Source organism: Anabrus simplex, chromosome 7 (genome assembly GCF_040414725.1).
Source record: "Anabrus simplex isolate iqAnaSimp1 chromosome 7, ASM4041472v1, whole genome shotgun sequence".
Lineage (NCBI taxonomy): Eukaryota > Metazoa > Arthropoda > Insecta > Orthoptera > Tettigoniidae > Anabrus > Anabrus simplex.
The window spans coordinates 142,287,854-142,314,557 of record NC_090271.1 but is presented as its reverse complement, the minus strand read 5'-3'; the positions used below and the strand labels follow the sequence as shown (position 1 = coordinate 142,314,557).

The window sequence follows — 26,704 nt, the reverse complement described above, 5'->3', positions numbered from 1 at the left end:
ATGGATTAAATGGTTTCAATGGAGTGCTGTGTGAGAAGAAAATTCCAATTCATCTTACGTGTAATGCACAGTATGATGGTTTACAACATTAAAACAAAAACAGGCACTTAATGCAACGGAAATGAACTGCATAAAGAAATTGAAAGTTATCCCAATTGCAAAAAAATGCGGGAATCATGCCAAAGATCATATGGACGTGTATTTTGCAGCACCAGCAACTCCGTTGTAAAGCCTGCCTTTCAACTGAATGTGGAAGGTCACCGTCCTTGAGGACAACCACAAACATGCTGGTTGGACAGGGTGAGTGACGACATGTACCTTGCAAAACTCAACCCTTGGGATACTATGGATTATCTGAACTCCTGAAAATGGTGCAAGATTGCAAACCCATATACTTTAAATGGGAAAATGCATGGAAGGTGATGAATAAATAATAAAATTGAAATGGTCTTTAATCTGGAAAGAGTATTTGGTGCACAGTAGGATTAAAACCTGCATATGAAAACTTTTAGGGACATGAGATATAGTTTACAAATATCCTTATGTGAGGTACACAAGACTGTAATTGATCTGGCATTAAAAATCAATAAATGAAAGACTGCCTGAAGAACTTTAGAGAATGGTGTGATTTAGAAACAAAGAGAAAAAAAGGAGACAAGGATGTTTTACACTACCAGCCAAGTCAGGCAGAAAGCGTACAATGGAACAATCATAACAGACTGACTGTAACACAAATATTATTGAGAGTTAGAAGCTAAACTGATGAACAGGGAGACCATGAAGAAGACATGAGTGACTAATGATAGAATCAGGTGTGAACATAATTAAAAGGAGCAAAGGAGAGGGGTGAGTAGTGTCAAGCTTTTCACACTGGAGCTACTGGAGCAGACTTCTTGTGTTTACACTGAAAACTGTTTGTTCCAAGTCTGTAAATAATTGCTATCAAAATGGTCTTAAAATAATATTGCTATCAAAATGGTTCTTCAATGGACTGACAAAGCTGAGAATTCTTAGAAATATTCATTCAAAAAAATTAAATATTATACTTCTTTTCAAAATCATCAAACCCAACTATGAATATAATTTTCTTACCAATATGATCCTTGTAATTTCAGCTTTTGTATTAAAAAAAGTAAATAAATGAATCTACTGAGCAATCCTCCTCCATATGAAGAAATAGAGATCTGAAGTAATTGAAATCATTCCCAGCCTACCTCCTGTTGGCCCATGACTGTTGTTCAGTTCTAAAGAAAGTGTCCAACTTTTAATATCTGTATTGGCTACTTATTAATGTTCTAAGCAGATTCTGAATGCTATACAAAGAAAGAAAGAAAGAAAGAAAGAAAGAAAGAAAGAAAGAAAGAAAGAAGGAAAGAAAGAAAGAGGAAAGTACAGTAGAACTTTGTTATTGTGACATTGGTTTTGATGACATCTCGTCTATAGTGCCAGGTATTCTGTGGTACCTACCACTTTCTCATGAGGAAGGTACTTTTTTTAGCCTTGCTTAATACGAAAAACATATATGGTAAATCTCTACCTTGTATATAACGTTATTTTAAATCTCACTTTGAATTAGGATTTCTGCCATACAGAAATTTTATTGATTAAAATAAATGCTTTAGAGGTGTTGGTGACAGTGGTGATAATTTGCTGTTATAAATTACAGTGAACATAATTAAAAGGAGCAAAGGAGAGGGGTGGGTAGTGTCAAGTTTTCCACACTGGAGCAGACTTCTTGTGGTTACACCAACTGTTTGTTCCAAGCCTGTAAATAATTGCTATCAAAATTGTTCTTCAATAGACTGAGAAAGCAAGCAGGAGAAGACAACAAAAGTTATTCATTCTTCCTAAATGAAGAAGCTTGGAGAGTGCTGTACATACTGTACTGTAGTTAAAAAGTCTAACTCTTTGAGCTAAAACTATTTTATGAAATTTAATACTGTATTTTATGTTGTATGTACTTCAATTTGTTACTCTGAAGTCAGATTTAAAAGTAAATACCTATGTATAGTCACTCAAAAACAATAATGAACACAGGGCATTGTATGTTCCATCTTTTATCAGACTTATCAAAATATAATTCACCCCTTATGTACGTAAATCCTGAGGGTACCTACAACAAACATATCTATAGGTTTAATTGTTTGTGAGAAAAGTAGTACGTGAAAGGAACTTATACAGGTGCTCATTCTGTTTCTGAGCAACTAAACAATCTAAAATAAGCCTAAATAAGGTATGTTCTAATCAATTTTCCACCTCACTCAATTGCTAGCATAAATCTTGGGTACAATGACACTATTTATCAGGTCTCTTGCATGTTATTATAACCAAGTTCTACTGTATTCCAGTTATGAAACATGTTGTAATTGAACGTACTTCTAAACATAAGATAAATAAAGCATCACAGTGGAAAAGGGAAAATAAACCCAAGCACATTATTAGTAATCCAAAACTTGCCACACAGCTCAATGGTAGGAATGGTTTATTCATTAACAAATATGACATATTATGAGGGTGCATTTTTTAAAAAATTCCATGCATATCACACTGGCAACCAGGAAACCCACCCCCTCTAGGAATACTTTTATATTACTGATTTACAATTTTTAATTGTCATTCAAAATCTCAGAAATTTCTATAAATATGCCTTTAGGAAAAAAGCCAAGTAAGGATGAACAAATTCATCAAAATAAATAAATAAATAAATAAATAAATAAATAAATAAATAAATAAATAAATAAATAAATAAATAAATAAATAAATAAATAAATAAATAAATAAATAAATAAATAAATATAAAACTGCAAGTGAAAACTGAACATTACAATGGTGTATTATCACATAAAATAATATTCCAATGACATTCTATATTTAACAAACTGTCCAAGACATCAGGAAATACTCTATACCTGCTGAGAGGTATAGAGAGATTGAAGAAGCTTTCATAATTCTTATAAAAAACCTAAATGAAATTAATCTCCAAGAATTTGTATTTCTTGATAGGACTCTCTATGTGAGAAATATGGGAAATGCTATTGTTTCGCATTTCGCCAAAAGCTGTGAGAACAACACGAGTGTATAATAAATAATAATAATGTTATTTGCTTTACGTCCCACTAACTACTTTCACAGTATTGGAGACACCGAGGTGCCAGAATTTAGTCCTGCATGAGTTTGAGGCTGACATATTTGAACACCTTCAAGTACTACTGGACTGAGCCAGGATTGAATCTGCCAAGCTGGGGTCAGAAAGCCAGCGCCTCAATCGTCTGAGCCACTCAGCCCAGCATAGCGAGTATGCCTGATAACAGAGACCAACAGGTAAGTAAGATAGCATTTTAAATGCCATATAGACACACTTGACTAAGCACTCCATTCTCTTTTAAATAATTACCACTCACTGCATATAAAGAACAACCATTTTGAAAGCTAAAATATCTCAAAGTAACAATTAACTGGAGTGAGAAATGAGTAAGAAACTCCCAATAACAAATAAAATATATTCAGTGTTAAAGGCAAACTGTTTTTGGATTTTATTTTTACAGTTTGCGAGTTTTATCAGATGACCTCATTCTACATATGAATAACTTCATTCATCAATTCCTGCATGTGGTCAGCAATTCAATCGCCTAAGCCACTCAGCCCGGCATAGCGAGTGTAGCCTGATAACAGAGACCAACAGGGCAGTATTCTGTAGTCCATCTGATATCTGAGGGATGAACCAATTATTAATCATATCAAGATACAGTTCCTGCAACTACTCCCCCCTCCCAAAAGAACTCTAATCCATAAACTTGTCATTAAAATAATGTGCAAAAAATGCTGACTTTTGCAAAATTCATTTCATATTCTACTGCTACCTATATGCAGAGTAACTACCGCCCAGATACAAATGTTATCATGTGCTCACTTTACCACAAAGGTGAAGTATTGATTCACTGCTGAACACAATACCATTACACTCTATTAACAACTGTATTTCCATGCAGAAGTTGGTTTGTGCTAAACATTCTGCAGGCTATGAGCCTGAAACAATTGAAGACTATGACTGCACTTCCCAGTCACATTTTAAACACTTTCCATGCTAGCATTTACAGAAGTACTAATTTATGAATAGCCCATAAACCTGATTTTTTAAGGATTGTACAAGAAAGTTGCCCCAATTCTTTGAATGTCTCATTCGACGTTAACACTTGTTCCAGACTCTTCTCCTTGCAGAGGCACCCAGTCCTCTACAATGGTCACTTTTATAAATTTTTTATGTTCGTAATTATATCAAATCTACATGTTAAGACAGAAAAATGTAAATATTTTTGCACTCAACATGAAAAATTGGTTTAGATTGATGTAGTCCCATTGTAACGGATTAGGAATATTTTCACTTTATCGATCAATGTATTCAGATAAACTGAGAAAAGATAGATAGATAGATAGATAGATAGATAGATAGATAGATAGATAGAGAGCAACTTACAGAGGCCAGGACACAACCAAGACACTGTAGAACTGGAAGACAAACATTTCAATACTCTATCTTCATCAGTGAGTGCATAAGACAGATCAAAGATGAAACAATACAGCAGTCTGACCAGAAGAAACACTTGAAGATTGTAAGACAGCAGGTAAGTGGAGAAGGACAAAGCAGAACATTACATGGCTCGAGCATGGTCATCGATTTTCTACCAACTTCCCATCTCCAACTCATCCCTTCAATTGCTTAAAACACACTACAATTCTCTCAAAAGTAGACATCTCACTCACTTCCTTTTTTTTTTAATGAGCTGTTTTGGTCTGAGAAAGACAATGTTTAAATACTGATTTATATGATCTTGATTTATGAATTTCATTTTCCGTATTGACATTTACCAATCTTCATAAAAGGAAAGAAAAATTCCACCTAATCAATACATTTATTTTCTTGTAAACTATTACAATCTAGGACCGGTTTTGACCCTTCATAGGTCATCCTCAGCTATATCAGAATCACATTTGCATTTCTATCTTATACCTCTGAAAGACCTTCATGATGTATTGTTTCATAATATTTCAGTGAGAACTTATCTAAAAACTTACAAATTTCTAAGCGTTGTGTTAAAATGTACTATTCACGATTGTACATAAGTATAAAAGGGTTTCGATTCAACAGAATAAGCAATACTTAAGATATGTGCTTAATCAACCCAAGGATGCATTCTGTCAGCCCAAGGGCATGTATATAATAGACAAAGTTTTGTAATTTTAATTTTAATTTTAACACAACGCTTAGAAATTTGTAAGTTTTTAGATAAGTTCTCACTGAAATATTATGAAACAATACATCATGAAGGTCTTTCAGAGGTATAAGATAGAAATGCAAATGTGATTCTGATATAGCTGAGGATGACCTATGAAGGGTCGAAACCGGTCCTAGATTGTAATAGTTTACAAGAAAATAAATGTATTGATTAGGTGGAATTTTTCTTTCCTTTTATGAAGATTGATTTATATGAGTTAAATGTTTTATTCTACAACATGTGATTACATTTTTGCTTAAGAATACCATCTTACTTTCAATGTTACTTATCTCAACTTGACTACCTGGGCAGCAAAGTTGGTTAAGCACTTGTCTCCTCCTCTCTTCAAGACTGAGGGATCAAATTCCATCATAATCATCAGGCATTTAGGAATAACTGAATGTGACAGCCCAGTGTCAAGAGATCCATACATTAAGCAGCATCTTATAGCCAATAACAGCAGTAGCTAGAGCTAATCACTACGAAGAAAACCTGTGTGTGTGAAATTAGCTATCAAAAAAGTATGTATCGACTACCCACTGCTAGCACTAGCTCAACCCAGCAAACTGAGCACTGTGTGTGCATAAGGAACAAGGACAGTCAATGACTATATGGCTGGTATGAGATTCTAAAATGCTGGCAGCAGCACACTGACAAGATTTCCAGCACCAAGTTCCTGCATTCACTGATTCCAGAAAGTATCCCAGTAGCAGGCTCCATCCCACACATCACAGCTGAGGAAGTTTCCAGCATCATTTGCCAGGACTGGAAAGTCTGTTAGCAGATTTCTACAAGGTACCCTTTTTACAGGACACCATGATGGACTGGTTGAACGTGGTTTTTTAAATGGTACTATGGATTCAGGTCAGGTTCTTGCAACTGGACTATGAGCATGACAATACCAATTTTTAACAACTAAGATGACCAGGGAGAATGCTCTAACAATTGTCCAATTCTGCTCCTGTTGTATGTCATGAAGATAACTGAGAGAATCCTTGATTGACACCTATATGAAATCACAGGAGTTAGTACTACATAGCATGGTGATCCTTGTAGTCTGAATGCTCATGGGGAAGCACCAAGAGAAGAGATAGACACCATGTATTCCATTCCTCGATTTAGAGAAGGCAGTAGACTGTGTTCTGCACCAGCAGATTTAGTATGTTCTTCATGATCAAAATGTGCCTGAGCAGCTGGTCAGCTGGGTAAAAATATTATATACAAAAACTATTAGTCAGGTGTGTTGCACAGTCAGTACTTCAAAAGTTTCACAATGATGGTTGGCTGCTACTATGGTTCAATATTGTGTGACCATTGCTTTTATCCTCATTGTGGACACCATCACCTGGCTGGGAATTGCAGCAGTATGTTCCTTGAACTCTCCCAAAGTCAGTCAGTCACGCTTGCAAACAATACTTAAACAGAACTGTACGGCCAAGTGAAATAATGTAAACTATCATCTCTCCCAATATGGCCTCCGTCTAAACATCAACAAAGCTGCATACCTGGAAACCAACCAAGTGACAGCACCATTCAAGTTAGAGGGGAGAAATTATGTACAAGTGAAGCTTCAGGAAGTTAAGAATATTACATACAGAATAATGGAGACATCAGCAATAACGTATGTGCAAGGAAAACTAGGTTCTGAATTTGAGACATGAGACAGGTGAATGCCAACCTGACTGAAATGCAATTGCACTTTGCCCAGTTGCATTTTACGAAGTAGAATGCCAGCCAGGTGATAAACACTTGAGCGCCAGTTTCAAGCCATAGAGATATACTGGAAGTACTGTGCAGGGTAATAGGCAATACTTCATGGATAACAGCCACAATAACAAAATTCATCAACAAATAGGTGTTGCTCCTATCACGGAGTAAATGTGCAAGAAATACCCAAAATTATGTATGATCAGCACCTGGCACACTGGTCAACTCTGTAGTTAAATTTATGGTTCGAAACGCAATACAATGTTGGCAAAACACTATAAAGATGGATACAGGACCAATGGATTAAGGACAAGTGATACCCAAGATCATGTAAAAAGGCTTTCAAAGATTCAAACGATAGACCTTGCACCAGAAGGAAGATAATAAAAGGAGGCGGAGAAAGAAACCATAACTTATTGACTATTTTGTCTATATTGTAGTATAATGGAACGAACGTTGTGATATCTTCAGAGGGATGATTATTATTATGATATGGTCTCAACCACTTTCTCTTTTCTTGTTCTTTTCTTTCTTTAATCTGGCACCCTCTAGGCCATCTGTGTGTCAATTTCAATGTTCTATTTTACACCACCAGATGGCATAGAAATAGATCTTTGTTGGGCGATCTATGGATAAATTTTAATTAATTTTGTCAGGTAAATCAGGGCCTGGCTCCGTCAACCTTGCACCAGACGGAAGATAATAAAAGGAGAAGGAGGAAGAAACCATAACTGATCGACTATTTAGTCTGTATTATAGTATAATGGAATGAATGTTGTAACATCTTTCAGAGGGACAATGATTGTGATGACGACGACGACGACGATATGGCCTCAACCACTTTCTATTTTCTTGTTCTCTTTCTTTAATCTGGCACCTTCTAGGCCATGTGTGTGTCAATTTCAATGTTCTATTTTACACTACCAGATGGCATAGAAATAAATCTTTGTTGGGCGATCTATGGCTGAATTTTAAGATTAAACAGAACACGTGAGCAGCATTATGTTCAATCCACCATCCCACTCTGTCGGTGGAGGTGTCTGCAATGAAAAATGTGATCTCATTGATCGGATATAAATACTTGTTCTGTATCTATTACAGCAACTATGTCCGAAATCTCCTGAATGCCACGAGTGAGGTATTCAGGCAGATCAATTTCCCTGTCCATTTGCTCATCAGCAGTCTTCTTGACAAGGTAACCTGTGTTTACACGCAAAGTAAAATTGATAATAAAATCATAGCTTTCCTGGTCGAAAACTACAATTTCATCTGACCTAAGTGTACAATGCAGTATTGTTTCTAACCTGTTTCTCACTTCATCACATGGGGTTTACTCACCACATTTAAAGAAAATATTAGAATTATTCATGGGTGGGGCAACCTTCACACACACACAGACATTAGAGAATCCAATGCAGATTAGGAGAAGGGGCAACCGACAAATGTTTAAAATAATGGTATGGTGTAGAATGAACAATGTTCAGCTATTTCCTCTCATTCGAAGATACTTTGATCAACAATTAACAGACAGCAGACATTTTGGCAACATTAATTTTGTCAACAGATACATTATCAATGATTTTATTTCCAACTGCTGTTTTGTCAACAGATATTTTTTCCCTATAGCTAATTTGGCAAAAAATGTTTTTTTTACCAACCCATTATCTTTGACAATAATACTTTTGACAACACTGAATCTGGTCTGCTAATCTGATTCTTCACATTCAGAGTATCCTCATGGTATAGATTTTTTATAGTTTATGCTTGCAGGTAGTCTGGCACTTCATCTTGCTCTTTATATTCGTCGTACCTCTTAACAATGTTTTCCACTTATGATTGGTTTATGAGATACCTTTTCAAGGTGGGCTTCTTGACATTTCTGTGCCATCCAGTCAACTAAGTGAATGATCTAGTTTTCATATTTGTCTTTCTTTCATAGGGAGGCATGGTACGAAACTATCATTCTCTGGATACGTGAGTGCCATAACTCAAATAGACAGTTGGTACAGTGTTATCCATTTACTACCTGATCGTTAGCATTCCAAACCTTTGGTGGATATTGAGGAGGTACAGCACAAAAACGTCCTCTCCAAGGTTGACCAGATACAGTGGACGCCGCTTATTATGATCACTCTGGGATGCAGATAATTTAATATCATTAACCGGCTGATAACAGTAGCCCAAAAATAAAAATTGATACGTAGCCTACTGTATGTATCTACATGCACTACAATGAAACAGATAGCGGTACACAGCACTGCAGTACCATTAACAGTTTTCAGCTATGTAAAATAGTCTCTAAAATCGCTGTTTGCTTCTGGTTGTCTCTCAAAAGTCCATTAATATCTAGCACCTGTCGCATTTCAGCATTCACTGGTGTTCGGGAAGTTTCAGCAACATCATCAACATCAGCATTGCTATATTCTGCTCCGTGTTCTTCACCTCTCATATCTAATTCAGCGGAAGTAACTGCCTCATATGTCGTCTTTGTTTCGCATCAGTAATGATGCCCTCATCAATGTTCATCCATTCCTGAAATTCATCTTCTGTTAAGCCTGTTGGACAAAGTTCAACATCCTCGTCTACTTCTGGTATCTCTCTTAAAAATCTCCCATACCAGAAATAGTTCCTTGTTGCATGAGCAGAGACATTATCCCATGACATGGCTAGAAGATGCAGGGCATCAAGAAGGCTGGATGTTTTGGCAAGGGCATTGGCACTACTTTTATGTGAGTCCTCTATATTTTCTACGATTCTTGTGCACATTTCATGGCGATAATACGCTTTCATGCTGCGAATGATTCCTTGATCGCATGGTTGAATTAATGAAGACATATTCGCCAGTAAGAAAACCACATTGATGTTCTTGAGCTCACAATTTACAATGTGTGCTGCACATTTGTCAACCAGCAAAACTATTTTACGGCCCAGCCTATTATCCCACTACAGTAGCCATTCTTTGAAAATCAGGGCAGTCATCCATGCATTAGAGTTGGAATGATAGTCTACTGGAAACTTACTGATGACTTTAAAGCAACGTGGGTTCTTAATTTCCCAATCACTAACAGTCATTTCTTTTTACCAGACATACTCGCACAACATAAAACTCTTACTCGTTCCTTGGAGGTTTTACAGCCTTTAGCTTCTTTCATATTTGAAGAAGTGTGTTCAGGCTAGGCACGATAATATTCGCAAACTTGAGAACAAAATCCTTGAAAACAAATATGATAACATAAACCGAATTCATGATCACAATAAACGGAAGATTTTCAATGTTTTAGTATTTGTCTGTACGGGACTTCATAAAAGTGATTGTATAATACGGCTGATAACATTATCCATGATTACAATAAACGGCGTTCACTGTATTTAATTGATGTCTATGTTTCTGGCCAGTTCCTGAATGTTGTGATGTATAATCTCAGTCAGAGTAACAAAGGCATCATCCAAGGTAACTTGACTGCTAGGTAGGCTACTCCGGCGGTTGAAGCTCCCATTGGTTGGAGCGCTGTGACGTCACGCGATATGAACGATAGCGAGCAAGGTACACGGTCGCAGTACAGCAAGCCTGTCAGTTCTCGCGCCTGTGAAACATCTTCCCAATCATTCATCAAATAATAATCTGGTTTAGTCCGATTCAATAAGTAACTGTACTTCCAATAGATTTAATAACATGAAAATGCGTTAAATTCCGTCACATGCTGAACAGGTAGAACATCAACTACCAAATATATGACATGACATATAATACGATAAGAAATAAAATATTGCCATGCAACTCAAATTAATTTATTTCCTGATGAAGTAAATATTTAGATCAAATAGCATAGGAAAATATGCATCACATCGACATCTTTATGGAATTATATTAAAGTATTAAAACGTACGTCAGGACACTAGTTGATGAACCAGCCCAAAGCTTAACCTTCTTATTGGCATATTTTCTCAGTGCTAGCTCCCTTACTCTTTGTATTTAAATGCCATATCCTAATAAATGTCCTGGTCCTTACGTAATAAATTATTTTGTCCTGGAATACTGGAAATTTTGACTTAATAATAGAAATAAGAGTTTTCATTATGTTTCTTCATCTGGATACAATCTTACTATGAAACACACCAAATGTAATTTCGAACTGGGATATGTGAGGCCCCCTTTTGAAATAACCGAGATCCAGTAACAGGTCTCTTCTCGCACAACATTTTTGTCTCTTTCTTCATATTTACTGTATGTCGGATCACGGATACTGTATTATTTCACGAGCTTTGAAATATATTCAGAAATATAAGTTATTAGCACATAATAATGTTAATGTTATTGGATTTTACGACCCACTAACTATGTATGTGAGCACTTTCACCACTGGACTGAGACAGGATTGAACCTGCCAAGTTGGGTTAAGAAGGCCAGCGCTCTACCATTTGAGTTGCTACTCAGCCCGGCTATTAGCACATTACAATAATTATAGAAAATATTATTTTCATTCAGTCATTTATATCTGACACCTTTTTACTGTACGAGCTGTAATAGTGGAGATATTCAAAAGTTTATTACAAAGTGTATCAACAACCAAGCATTGCTGAGGAGGAAGTATTGTTATGTCATCACAGCAGCAAACTAACTGGCTATGATGATTGTTGTTATTGTCTTTATAATATGCAAAATAATGATAATGTTATTTGTGTTCCACCTGACTAACAACATTTACAGTTTTCTGAGACTCGAGGTGCCGTAATTTTGTCCCAAGGGAGTTCTTTTACGTGCCGACAATTTATAGCACCACACCTGTTTCCATAATTTGACTGCATTTTAATCAGTACAGAAGTTCTACTTCAGATACTGACAACACGAACACTGTTCATGTAGTGAACCACTATAAAATTATGTGCTAATAGCCAGGCTGAGTAGCAGTTCAGATGGTACAGTGCTGGCCTTACTAGCCCAACTTGGCAGGTTTGGTCCTGTTTCAGTCCTCTGGTGAAGGTGCTCAAATTCATAATTAGTGGACATAAAACCAATAATATTAATGTTACTATGTGCTAATAACTTATATTTCTGAATATATTTCAAGGCTTGTGAAATAATACAGTATCCGTGATCCGATATACAGTAAATATGTAGAAAGAGACAAAAATGTCGGTCAGTCACTTGCTTTATTGGCTTACGCTGCGTGAACCATCAAAGATAGACCCCAAGTGTAAGCGTACGAATTGTAGAGCATAGAAACCCTTACAAAAAAAGTCTGCGACGGTATACGCCTATTTCCAACCGGTTGCCCTCTAGAAGCGATTTCACGCTATAGTCAGCGGTAAAAAAAACTCCTTAACATTAAATAATTATTTCGATATTATCCTCAAATTCTTTATCGAAATAAATTGTTTGACCTCCTCCAGTATTTTATAAGGATTACAATAACCTCGTCAGGAAATTATTTTCATGAATGGTTCAGAAGTTATGACCATTTTAGACTGTAGTGGTAATACGTGTCAGCAGGACGGGCGAGTGGGGTCCTCATATCACGTGACGTCACGCAGAAGGCGGCCAGGGAGAGAAACAAATGAGCGCGATGCGGGAAGACACCCCCTTGGACATCATCAATGTCTATGACTGGTATAAACAGAAGTGTAAGAAGGATTCTTATAGATCAATGTATATCTTTATTTGTCTGATAATGCATCTTCGAGCGACAACAAACTTCCCTACAGGTTGTGCAAAATGAAACAAAGCAGACACAGAGAACATACACAACGGGGACGACATAATTACAAAGAATGCCGTATCATGTGTAAAGTTGTCTAAAAATTTTAGATAGAGACTTGAATGTATTGTCTCCAAAAAAAAAAGGTACGGCATCTCGATAATTGTTCCATACCAGTGTCAGTGCAGAATATGACTACTCTGTTAGCAACTTCAACTTCAAGAGCAAATAAAAGAGGATCCTTTTAGTTTGTGAGGTTCGATCATATGGTAATATTATTTCCACTTCTTCTAGTGACTAAACCCCGTTGAATTTCAATAGTATCTGAGACTTAAAAGTCTTGATGTACGTGACAAAATAGTGAGAAATGTTCTACGTCTTGTATTAATTTGATGCTTGCTGCAAATCTATTGTCTGTGGACAGCTAGGTACATCTTGTTGGTTGTTTCCCCAAACTAGTCTTGAATTGACGCGTTGACATGTTGCTTGGGAGTTGTTCGTTTTTTTAGGAGCTTGGTCAAAAGGGACTTCAAATCTGAGAAACTGGATGTTGATGTACTATCCTTTATGACAACCTTTATGTGTTGGTGCTGTAACAAAAGAATTAGCGTGAGAGTGTTGTTTGTTGTTATGCTGTCCGGTGATTGTATTGATGTGCTTCACTTACCCCTTTGACTGCTGGTATGATTCAAAGACAATAATCAATAATATCTTAGCGGGCTGACAGATTGTTGTGCAGGGATTCGAATGCAACTGTTAATATGGCTTGTCGAGCACTGGCATATGGACGGACCAGCCAGAGCTGTGTACCAAGCGTTTTCTACAAGTTCTTGACGTATTTGACACATGGTGTAAATAGGCGTTTTGAAGACTTTTGTCCTTTATAATATCTCAGAACCTTCTATTAATCTTTGATTGGTAAGAAAACCATGTACATATCTCAATGTGTCACTATGCCAGTTCTAATTATTGCTATAAATTCTTGTTATTTTATTAACACAAGGTGTGAATGGGGGTATAAAAGACTTTTGTACTTTGACAACATATCAAACCCTTCTTTTAATCTTTGAATGGTAAAAACTATGTACTTATTTCAATGTGTCACTACGCTAGTTTTAATTATTATGGGGCTGATGACCTTAGATGTTAGGCCCCTTTAAACAACAAGCAAGCATTAATTATTATATCCTTGCTGTTTTGTTTGTGATTAATGTGTTTATGGCTGATGATGACATTTAAAATGTCGAAACCGGCCCCATATTAATTAAATGTTGTAAATAACATCTACACAACACGTAATTTGTACGGGGCAATTCAAAATGATGGATCCGATTTTATCAATTTCATCTGTGAAATCTAATAAACATATAATATGAGACATATGAGACATGTGCTACGAACGGTAAACTTTCAAAGTTTTTTCAGGCATATCACAAGTGTTCCATGTGAGCACCTCGTATAACACGACACACATCAAGCCGATAGTCTATCTCCTCCCAAACCTTGTGTAGTGTGTCACGGTCAATCTCTGCGATGCAGACACGACGGTTGTCCAATGTTAGTGGAAGAGGTGGTACGTAAACATGATCCTTTACGAAACCCTACAAGAAGAAGATTCACATAGGGTTAAGTTGGGGGAACGCGGTGGCCAACGAATGAGAGTTCGATCCTCCTGAGATGCAAGACCTATCCAGCGTTGTGGCAATGTCTCGTTGAGATGGCTCCAAATGTTGCCGGGGTAATGCGGAGGGGCACCATCCAGTTGAAGGATGAAATCTGCACTATCCTCTTCGAGCTGTGGCAGGAGCCATTGTTGCAGCATATCAAGAAAAACATTTCCTGTCACAGTAGGTTCAATGAAGAAAAAGGGTCCATAAACCTTCTCATGGGAAATGGCACAAAACACATTCACCTTGGGAGAATCGCGTTTGTGTTCCACAAATTGATGGGGATTAGAAGTTCCTCAGATCCTTATGTTGTGACTATTCACAGTCCCAGAAAGGTGAAAAGTCGCTTCATCACTGAAAATTACCCTTTCGGAGAACCCATCCTCTTCCATTAATGCGAGAAAATCAGAACAGAAGGACGCTCAAGCAGCATAATAAGCGTCTTTTAAGGCCTGCACCAGTTGCAAGCGGTAGGGTTTAATTTTAAAAGTTTCCGCAGAATGCGCCAAACGGTTGCCTGTTGAAATTCATGTTGCCTCGCTGCCTGGTGGGTTGACTTCTGTTGAACTCCACACAAAACTGGCAAGAACACATTCCACTGTCTCTTCCCCGGTCGAAGGATGGCCAGTCGACTTTCACTTACAGATGCAGCCCGTGTCTCTGAATTTTGCATACCACACACGAATGGCTTTTCCAGTAGATGGGTCTCTTCCATACCTGGTACGGAAATGCCGTTGAACACTAATCACAGACTTGTTTACATGGTAATCAAGTGCACAGAACGACTTCTGCTCTCCAGCCCCAGCCATCTTCTTTACTCGCTTCCTGTGCGCTTGTAACGGCTGAAAATGAAACCCTGTGGGATGAAATCTAAACTCAATTAAAGTTTGAGTGTTTGCCTTTCTTTGCGCATATTTCACAGTAGGATATGTTCATTAGATTTCATAGAATAAATTTATGAAATCGGGTCCATCATTTTGAACTGCCCTGTATTGAATAGGTTGAACCTTATCTCTGTGCTGCTATGATGCCTTGTGGTGCTTGTTGCAGAACAGTGACTGCTTGCTTTCGTGTTTCTGCTTCTTGTGTTATACGTATGAAGAAGCTGTTGTGGCTGGTGAGTAGGGGATGTAGGAGAAGGAACAGTAGGCGGTGCGTTGACGTAGTGTGTGGAGGGGAGTCTTTATGCGTTGTCAAAGTAAGAGTTGTGTCAGTTTTCGTTGTGGGAGATTTTAGATTAATTATCTGAACGAATTTACCTCTTTCTGATTTGAAAGTTTGTAGTAATGTTGGCAATTGCTCTATTAACGGAATCTTTATTTTGATCGTATCATTCAGGTTTTTTCCTTTATTGAAATATTGATCCAAATGGATATAAATATTCTCAAACTCATTCATTAACTTCCCTTTTTCAATCCTTTTGATTATTTTGAGGTCTCTGTCTATTGTGGTATACTGAAAGCCAGTTTCTTTCATGTGATTGCTCATTGCGGAATGTTGTGTTTTAAAGAATTAAAGTGTTCCATTTAGTTAGTAAGAAAGCTGTGGCCAGTTTGCCCAACATATGAAAAATTACACTGTGCACATGATAGCGTCTATATATCCCAGATCCTTGATATTTATTATTATTATTGGAGTTTACTATATTGTGGTCAAAAAATAAGTTTTTGTTGGTGTTGTGTGTCTTGAAAGCTATTTGTATGTTTCGTTTTTTCAATGGGTTTGTGCAGGATTGGTGTAAGTAAAGGTAGCGTATTTTGACTTTTTAGTCTTTTCCAGAGTAAGATTTGTGGCTAATTTGAGTTTTACTTTATTAAATGATTTGATTCACCATCTCTATTTTGTAGGCTACCCATTGACTAGTGCTAGTTTTTTTTTTAAATTTTTTTTTTTTTTTTTTTTTTTTTTTTTTATGAACTTCAGTTCCTTCGTTGTATTAACGGGTGATATTGCTGCCATTTCTTGATGGATACAGTACTTTTGTATCCATCTCTTAGCACAGGCCAGAGTAAAATGTAGCTTTCACCGAAGTCCCAGTCTCATCCATGGCTGTGACAATATAGAAGCTGCTGGGGTATGGGTGGTGCTGAGTAATGACATTCGGAGCACGACTAGTGCATCTGAGTGTTATGAAAGGTGTTGCTCATAGGGTCAGTCGTGCTGCAATAGCACTTTCTGACCCAGTGAGGAAAGCAATGGCAAACTACCTCACTCCTCGTCTTGCCTAGTACGCCTCATTTTGGTGCTGCCATTGGTTTTTGCGGTTTCCTTATAACCGCATAACCTTTGGTGGTGCTATTTGAGGATCCAACCAGCCTCTGGGCTGATAACCTAACAGACAGACAGGGGTATTTTGAAGGCACTGTAAACCATGCTAAAAAGGTTGCCTGTTTGTGGAATTTCAGGTGAAGTGAATAATTTCTTATTGTTACTAAAGTGTGTTACATAAAATCAGTTTCATGGTCCATATCACACTTCAATAGATTCACAATTAAGTATTTATTATTTTCCAACTTATAAAGAAAAATGATAACCTTAATGAGGCTGTAGAATATAAGAATCCTTTATTTTATCAAATTCTAGTATATTTGAAAATGCTTGAGAAAGATCACGAAAAAAGAATTGAAATTTCTCCATCTACAAATAACCCTACAACTTATTCATCCTCAGTTGAAGCTATAGGTGGCAGCAAGGAGGTTCTTGACACACCTATATCCCCCGCTCCTCCACCTCCTCAGGTGCAAGAGCAAGGAAGAACGCATCATCAATATTACACCAGACACAAGACTGTGAAAGAATGGCATGAGTTACTGTTCCAAAAGAAAGCAGGCTTAATAAGAATTGACAACTATGAATTAGTTATATTTTCATCTGCATTAATAATAAGAACTACATTGTGATATCTGGTTTTCTTCATTTCGACAATTACTTATAAACTGTATAATTTATAATTTGACCTTTTTTCATGAATTATTAAGAAAAGAATATTCACTTAGGACATATTCTCTATGGAATATTGTACAAGTGTTTCCTTGACAACTGCTTTCAATTGTAGTAATAATTTATATATTTTCTCTTGAGTTTTTGTTTGTTTTAATGTTGTCAATCTTATGTTAATTTTAAGGACACTTCCTCTTAAGCATCACTTTGTCAATTTTATATATTTTTCATCTAAACAGTGTTATGTGGCTGAAGATGTTGATAAAATACGAAACATGTACCACTTTTAACCATTAAATTGCCTTAAGCAATCATTGTATCGACTAGGTGGAAAATAATAAATACTTAATTGTGAACTAAAGTGTGTGTCGTCAATACAAGACTAGTTTGGGGAAACAACCAACAAGATGTACCTAGACGTCCACAATCAATAGATTTGCACCAAGCATCAAATCAATACAAGATGTAGAATATTTCTCACTATTTCGACACGTATATTAAGACTAAAAAGTCTCAGATACTAGTGAAATTCAACAGGGTTTATGACTCAAATTTTAAGCAGCCACCATAGCTCAATTGGTAGAGCAACCGACGCGAAATCGGGAGGTTGTGGGTTTGGATCCCACTGGTGTCCGGCTGGCCATTTTTGTTCTGTACTTAACATCTCTTCAACACGTACTACATGTACGTAACACGACCTAATACGTCGAAAGTCTGTTCAGAGCACAATAGCTCATTAACAATTGAGTTAGTAAAAAAAGAAGAAATTTATGAGAATTTTAGCTAAATCTTTTCATTGTTATTGGGATTTACCATGTTTTGGACATCAGTGTTAATAGAATTAATGTCTATTCCAATTTTAACACTGTTATTTTAAATGTTAATCTGTTCATTGTGTTCACTAATGTGTTTCTGTTAATGTATTTTACTACTTAATATTAAGATTATAATTAAGTACAAATTAGTTATACGTTAATATGCCTTAACGTTGAGAAAAGTTATAAAGGCTGAGGATGCTCGGACGTCGAGCGAAACATGTCCCTGTTAATGTAGTATTGTAGTAAAATGATTTTCTAGCAACAAAAAACAATGATGTATTGAATAGGTGGAAAATAATAACAATCGTATGCAAAAAATGATGCTCACATCACCGAGAAACTTGTTTTGAGAAACTTGAGAAGCAAAATGAAAAAAAAGTGTTTCTCGGTACAAAAGCAGAAAACCATGACTGATTATTTTCAGAAACGAAGTTAGGTAGTCTGAATATTTTCCTTTGCCTTATTAGTTTTAACGAAAAGTGCTGTTTATTTTTCTATTTATTAATTGTGCCAAGTGCTACTTTTAATCCAATGTATTGGGCAAGTTAATAAAAAAACAATACAGTAATATAATTTATTATAATTTTAAATGTACTTTCAGTACGCCTGTTCTATTTTAAATATTTGCGGGTATACCACGATTTTACTTATCCGGGAAGCCTTAACCCTCATTATCCTGGTTAATGAGAGTTGAGTGTACTTTCTGGTTTGACTTTTATTGCTGCAATTTAAATGCTACAGGTAATTTGCAAACTCTAATTTATTCCTTCCTTTATCAGAGGGAACTATTCTAGCCATGATTATTACTGTGCTTTTGGAAATTAATATTGTTTATGTAGTAGCCATTAATTTTGTAACCATGTTGGTAGTGGTTGTTTTAAGAGGAAGGACAACTGGCCAACAATCTTTTATTAACACTTATCAGAAGGAAAAACTGAAGAATGAAAGACTTCCTAGGCCTAGCAAACCTAATGCCAACAAGGTCTGAAAGGAACAAGGGAGGTTAGGTAAGAAGGATGAAGGCAAAGAGCCTCAAACAAATAAATGGAAGAAAAGCCAAACTTAAACTGCTGAAGAGACTAGCAGGAGCTACTTGGGGGAGCACTCAACACACACCCAACAGAACCTACAACACTTACATCAAACCTATTATAAAATACGGCAGTGAAGTACTTATTACAGCACCCCAATCAAACATTGATTGCCTTGAGAGGTGTCAGAATAATGCCCTACGGATCATAACAGGCAAAAAAAAAAAAAAAAAAAAAAAAAAAAAAAAAAAAAAAAAAAAGCCTGTAACCGCCTTGCAGTTGTATACCCACAACTAACCAATAGAAGAAGAATGAAAATGAAATGACGTATGGCTTTTAGTGCCGTGAGTGTCCGAGGACAAGTTCAGCTCGCCAGGTGCAGGTCTTTTGATTTGACGCCCGTAGGCAACCTGCCCACTGTGATGAAGATGAAATTATGATGAAGACGACACATACACCCAGCCCCCGTGCCAGCGAAATAAACCAACGATGGTTAAAATTCCTGACCCTGTCGGAAATCGAACCCAGGACCCCTGTAACCAAAGGCCAGCACACTAATCATTTAGGCATGGAGCTGGACAATAGAAGAAGAGATGAAACAACCAATAGCCAACGCGTATCTCAGCTTACAAAGACTATGCCACATGACCTGGGCCAAAAATCCAGTTACTAGCCCCAATCTTAAAACCCAAAAAGATCCTTTGAGTCTTGCCAAAGAATATATTAATAAGAGCATTCTGCAAATAAAACTTTGAACCACTCTGTATGCCAGTCAACCCCATTGAATATATGCAAGTAACTGCAGATACTACTTTGCTAGAAGAGGCCTGCAAGAAAGAATATTCACCATATGATCTAAAACAGCTAGCCCTCTGTACAATAAAAGAAGATATTCATCTAATCAATGGCTATAAGTATATACAGATGGCTCGCAGGACAAGGAGAACTGGGGCAGGAATACATTCACCTCTCCTCTTATTCCACTTCCCAGTGGGCCAACACAAAACAAACTGAAATGATATGGCGTATGGCTTTTAGTGCCGGGAGTGTCCGAGGAAACGTTCGGCTCGCCAGGTGGTCTTTCGATTTGACACCCGTAGGCGACCTGCTTGTCATGATGAGGATGAAATGAAGATGAATACGACACATACACCCAGCCCCTGTGCCACATAAATTAACCAATGATGGTTAAAATTCCCGATCCTGCCGGGAATCGAACCCAGGACCCCTGTGACCAAAGGCCAGCATGCTAACCATTTAGCCACAGAGCTGGACAAAAAACAAATTTTAATGCAGAGATAAAAGCAATTTCCCATGCACTACAACAGTAATTAGGCAGAAACCATGATTACCAAAAATTTGTTATCCTTACAGATTTAAAAGCAGCCATCCAAGCCGTCTCATCAAATAATAAGTCTCAAAATAAAGATCTGAAAGAAATTCTATGTATGATAAAAACCCTCCAAAGACTCCACAAACCGATTTCATTCCAGTGGATTCCTTCTCATTTTGGAATAACAGGTAATGAAGAGGCAGACAGATTAGCCAAAACAGGTACCACACTACAACAACTTGCAGTCAGACTGATTTTATGCCAGCAAAATATATTCTGAAAAATACTATTCAAAACAGGCATGAAGAAATGGCAAAGAAAACAGCAGAAACCAAATTATGGAAGGATATTGATGCTAAATGGGATCATTATAAAATAAAACCAAGAAGAGAAGCTGTAGCCTTCTTCAGACTTAACAATGGCCACAACTGTCTTGCAGCTCATCTGAAACTAATCAACATCCTAAGATCCCAAAAATGCACACTTTGCCATGACTAGGGCTCGGATGTTTAGGAAGTCATTTATTTCTTTGTCTCTATTTTCTTGTCTGATTGGATTTCGGTGCAAACCAGGCGATTATCGTCACAATTAGGTGATTTTAATTTGTCATATAAATGCATATTTTGACTATTTTTTTGCCATAAGGTCATATTTTGAGCTATTTTAGTAGAAACGACATATTCGGTCATATATCGGCGGTTTGACGACAGCTCTAGGTGTGCGAAATCATCTTCAACTTACTGAATGCGAACTAGTATTCACAAAACTGCTTCTCGGTATCACGCTGTTGATACAAGTCGAATAGTCGAATAACCAACCCGCTGTACTCAGCAACCTGGTCTCCCAGGTAGAGACAGAAATAACCTGGAAAATCCCGTCCCAGCAGTGAGCTAATTACTTCTGGTAATCGCTCACTTGTCTTTGTTCAGATATTAGAACCTCAACCTCCTATCATTTATACAAGCGTTAGTTTACAGTAAATCGTATTCCAGCACACATTCCAGTATGCCTAAGGTAAAGTCTTCTACTAGTGTTAAGTTACGAAGCTTTGTTAAGGAATTTGGAGAAGAATATTTCTGTACAGACAGTTTAGTTCTATTTTGCAAGTTGTGTGAAGTGAAGCCGTGGCTGAAAAACGTTTTTAATGTGCAACAACATTGTAACATGGCGAAACACAGCAACAATGTCAAACGACATGTTGATAAGAAGAGGCAGAGTTGATATTCGATAAGGCTGTTACATCTTCAATGATGGACAGATGTTCGGATTTTTCAAAGGAACTTTGTGAGATGGTGGTGTTTGCAAACATTCCTCTAAACAAGGTGAACAATACCCATTTTAAGAATTTTCTGGAGAAATACACTAAAAAATCTGTTTCTACAGAATCAACACTGCAAAAAACTATTTATCGCGTTACTATGAAGATACTCTAAATCGAATACGACAGAGTGTAGCAGACAATAAGATTTGGGTATCTATTGATGAGATGACGGACACTGCAAGTAGATATATAGGGAATGTAATTATTGGAACACTCCGTGTTGATCGCCCTGGGGATATTTTTCTACTAACCTCAGAAGTTTTAGAGAGAGCAAATCATTCAACGATTGCAATTCTTCTTGATAATGCACGAAAATTTTTGTGGAAGGATGAAATTAAGCGGGAAAACGTTCTTATCTTTGTTACCGATGCTGCTCCGTACATGGTGAAAGCTGCTGAAGGCCTCAAGCTGTTTATCCAAGAATGATTCACGTCACTTGCCTTGGGCATTCTCTGCATAGGGTGGCAGAAGAAATTCGTGGACATTTTCCTGAAGTCGACAAATTAATATCTAACGTTAATTTTTTTTTTGAAATCACCACTGCGGGTTGCGACTTTCAAGGAGTTAGTTCCTTCGACGCACTCCCTCCATAGCCAGTTCTTACTAGGTGGGGGACGCGGCTCGATGCTGCCGCGTATTATTTTGTAAACTACTCCACTATCAAACACATTGTTAACGCCGTCAACAAAGATGATGCCTCTTCTATCAAGATTGAACAGGAATTGTTTTCCAACAGTTTGTCAGATAGTTTGGCATATATTAAGTCAAAATTTGGAATTATATCAAGTGCAATTACTCGTTTAAAATCTGCTGCCTTAGAAATTCATCCAAGTATTGTATTGACAATGTGAGAAGTGTTGAACTTTCAGTACAACAATCACATGGAATAGTAGGTGACAGTGTAAAACGGAAACTTCAAAACGTGCTTAATCGAAATGACGGTTTTCACCGCGTGTGCAAGATAAATGATGTTCATAAAAGGGAAGGCACCAGTACACTTCAAGATGAGTGCATACTCGACAGCAGTGAATTAACATTATTTAAATATGCACCAATAACGTCTTGTGATGTAGAAAGGAGCTTCTCCTCTTACAAGAATGTGTTAAGTGATAATGAAAGGTCTTTCGCACCTGATGCTTTGAAGATGAATCTTGTCATACACTTCAATTCCACCCGCGGAGAAAATGAAAAAGGTATGCGAGTTTGCACTATAGGCTCTGACGCCCTACCATAATGTACTGAAAGACATCTTCTTCGTGCTCAGTTTAAACTGTAGCGCATTTGAATAATGTTAATGAAATCTGGGCTTAAACGTTCAAAAATATTTTTTTTAAATAGATTGATTTCTAGTTTTCACGTATTTCAAACCACCAATGCAGAGTGCAAACATGGACTTTTACAATGTTGTGTGATCAGATAAACTTAGCAAACTTAGTTCACAAAAGTTTGATAAGTGAATCAAGGATAATAGACTGAATAATTGCTGCACATATATATTCAGAAAACTAATATTAATGTAAGAATAAAGATTAACAAATATGTATCAGAGGAATTACCGTTCCGATTTATAATTTATTTTAAAATGCTCATATTTTGATTAATCATTTTTGCGCCATATTTTGTCATTTTTACGTCATATTTCATCACCTTTGAGGTCATATTTCCTCGTTTTTGAGGTGATATTTGCTTGCTTATTTGGGCTATTTTTAGGTCTTAAACATCCGAGCCCTAGCCATGACCCTGGAAGCAAAATGGATAAGGAACACCTGCTACATTGCAACAAACTTGATGTGACAACCAGAACTTCAGGAAATCTCACTCAACTATACTGAAATGCAAGAAAGCTGATTGATTGAAATCCGGGCTAGCCATAAGATACAACAACAGCAAATCTTAGCTAGGGGACTAACCACAAATTTCACAACAACAGTGTCAAACATACTGTTGACAAAAAGGGTGCATTATCCAAATTCCTTTGTTAAGAAATCCAATGGGACCATGGTACGAATTATTTGTGAGGAATGAGTAACCACTCTTGCTTGAGGTGTTGCTGATTATTGTTTTAAGGAAAAAAATGGAAGTGATCCAACACTTCCAAAAATGAAGGTATCGCTCATAGAAAGACTACGTCCATGAAGGGCAGGAAAATGAAAGACTCTCTAGGTCTCGGAAACCTAACACTGCCGGGGTTGGAAAAAAACAACAGTTGACCAAGGGAGGTCAGATAGGAAAGACAGAAGCCAGGAGCCTGGCACAAGTAAGTGGAAACACTGCCAGACTCAGCTAGGGGAAATGTGGTCGCCAATACATGCTCCAATATTCAGAGCCCTTTAATTGCCGTTTACGACACAGAGAGGATACCGTGCATGAATTCTACCAGCCCTCCCACTGGGAACCACTCTTGCTTGAAGAGGACCCTTCAGTATGACGGGAAAGTACTAGAAACATTATGCTGCACCAGCTCTCTGTACCAGTTATGTGACTGATACCAGCACAATCCGAAGTTCTGAATACGTTGTGACTGATCTTAACGATGCAACCTTTTACTATTTATTACTTGTGGAGTGACTTGAACAATATCACCTGCAGACTGAGGCACAATTATTGTGGAATTGCCATTGCTACAGAACATGTCTGGCATCAAGCCACCATACATTTACTTCTGCATAGAGCTCACATGTGTACAGAGCCAAACCTACACTAACCACTGATTTCTATTTTCTCATTTAGTGTTGTTATAGGAAGTTATTGCAAACTTATGTAGACCTGAAACTGTGTTCCAATTTGTATCTTTTGAAATGATTAATTTTCTGATAAAGTACAAATGTGTTGTACTATTCTAACATTACTTATTACAGAAAACATCACTTGAAGTTCACAAATTTAGGCCATACAATGATATGTGCCTTGGACTGCAAGAAGAACCAATGCATCCTTACTTCAGGAGCTGGAGATTTTGAAATACTGTTCTTCTTGTATCAATGAAAGAATACTTCAGTTCTTTGAACACACTGCGAGATGACACGGAGAAAATCCACAGAAGTTGATCCTGGAAGGAAAGGTTGCGGGCAGTAGACACATGCGGAAGGATGGATGGGACAAGTGAAGACTATCCCCTTTTATCTTTCTGATGTGCCCTGGGGATAGCCGAGGATCATCCGGGAAGGCAACGCTACAGCAGAGGTGTGATGAGAAAAGACAAACCAAGTGGGGTCATGACGTTCAGAAAAGAGTAAATTGATTAGTGATGATTAATTCATGAACTATTAGAATTTGTAACACACTAAGATATGCTGGGTTAAATCAATGTAGAATTCAACAAGGAACATGTCCTTAAAATGATATGCATTCAGTAACAACCACCTTGTGTACTTGATTAAAAAATATTTCAAAACTTTCTTCAGCTAATCATAAGTACAGTATTTCTTGGGTTGATGGAGTCGCCCTGCCACATTTTGGGTTTTGGTCAGGTGTTTAAGACTGCATGCCCTTCCTGATGCCAAGCAATTTTTTCAGTAGAAAATTCTAACCCAGGATCAACTGGGATTTGAGTCTTAGACATCCTGATTGAAAGCCAACAGCTATCCAATGTGCTTATCATATGCTTTGCACTTTGAATCTTCTAGTTTAATTAATTTAAAATACTGTTCCCAATTATAATTTTCTAACAATACATCTAAAAATAAAAATTCAATGCTCAATGGAAAATAAGAGAAATATTTTGAACAATTAAACAAAAACTTAAAATAAACCCACTGAGTGAACTTACTCATGATAGTTATAAAAAAACACCAGAACAGAAAGTAAAACACACACACATGGCAGAACTGCGATCTCTTACTTATTTCAGAGAACACTGTCTTGAGATGAGGATTTCATTATCACTCTCAATTGAGTGGGTGGGTATTTGGAGGGAGGACAAAGGGCAGCCACAAACAGACTAATGTAGCAGCAGAGGCACAGCAGCAACCAGTACATTACCAAACGGTGAGGTGGTGATTGGAACACCGTGCCCACTCCGGTAAGTCGGTCGCAGGGTCAGAAATAGATTTTCATTAGGAGTAGAAGCAAGCCCCAGAGACAGCTTGTAACACCAATAAATAGGGGCATTTTGTCTAAAGGAGCAAGAGAGAGGAACAAAATCAAACTAGAATTAAAACAAAATTATCAAAGAAGAAAACAGTAAAAATATTAGGTTATGTTTGAAATTTCTCCATGAAATATCCATATACACCATGGCATTCACTGTGGAAAGATAAAAAAAATACAAACTACAATGAACTACAGAAGAACTTTAGTTTTTCTTGTTTTAGTTCAGGACATTTAAAAATACTTGATCAGGCCAGAGCTTCGTTATAACACTTAACCTCTGTCAGGTGATAATATAAAATATATTTTCATAAAGCTAATACCAACAGTAAGGTTAGATCAAATACAACCATAACTCAAATATTTTACTGCACACTACATGCAATTTACACGAAGCTCCAGCGACCAGAAATACTTGCCTTGAACACAGCAGAAACTTATATGATGCCTTTAACCAAACTTTACAAAGTTGATTATTCCATCCATTATACGTGCACCAATGAGCACAAGCCTCCTGGCCAACGAGCCCAATGCTGGAATAATCATGCGAAACACAATACCACTCAATCCTACATTAAAACTTACCACTAATATAGAAGTGAGTTAACTTCAAATATTCAAGTACATATAAAAATCACGACTTAATTATTCTAGCACCTAACTTGGTATAGTGATATATATATATACAACCTTAGCTATATAAAAAACAAGAGCATATCAAGTTCATGTTATAACATGTATTTGAAGTGGCAACCTCATAATGAGAGATGAAGAATCAAGTGAATGTTAGTGGTCTATCTGGAGCTGTACTTGGAAGTACTATCAGGAA

At 37.0% G+C, this 26,704-nt stretch overlaps 1 protein-coding gene across 8 annotated transcripts in view; it reads right to left on the bottom strand.

The window, feature by feature from the left end:
• The window catches only part of gek (serine/threonine-protein kinase gek), a 736,940-nt gene that overhangs the window by 216,019 nt on the left and 494,217 nt on the right, over positions 1–26,704 (bottom strand). For 7 of the 8 annotated variants that reach the window (XM_067151353.2, XM_067151356.2, XM_067151352.2 and 4 more), the window contains one exon: positions 25,768–25,901. The exons of the other annotated variant lie outside the window; for it this stretch is intronic. In XM_067151353.2, coding sequence (XP_067007454.2) covers positions 25,768–25,901 — 134 coding nt within the window. The remainder of the gene's footprint in view (positions 1–25,767; positions 25,902–26,704) is intronic. 8 annotated transcript variants of the gene reach the window in all.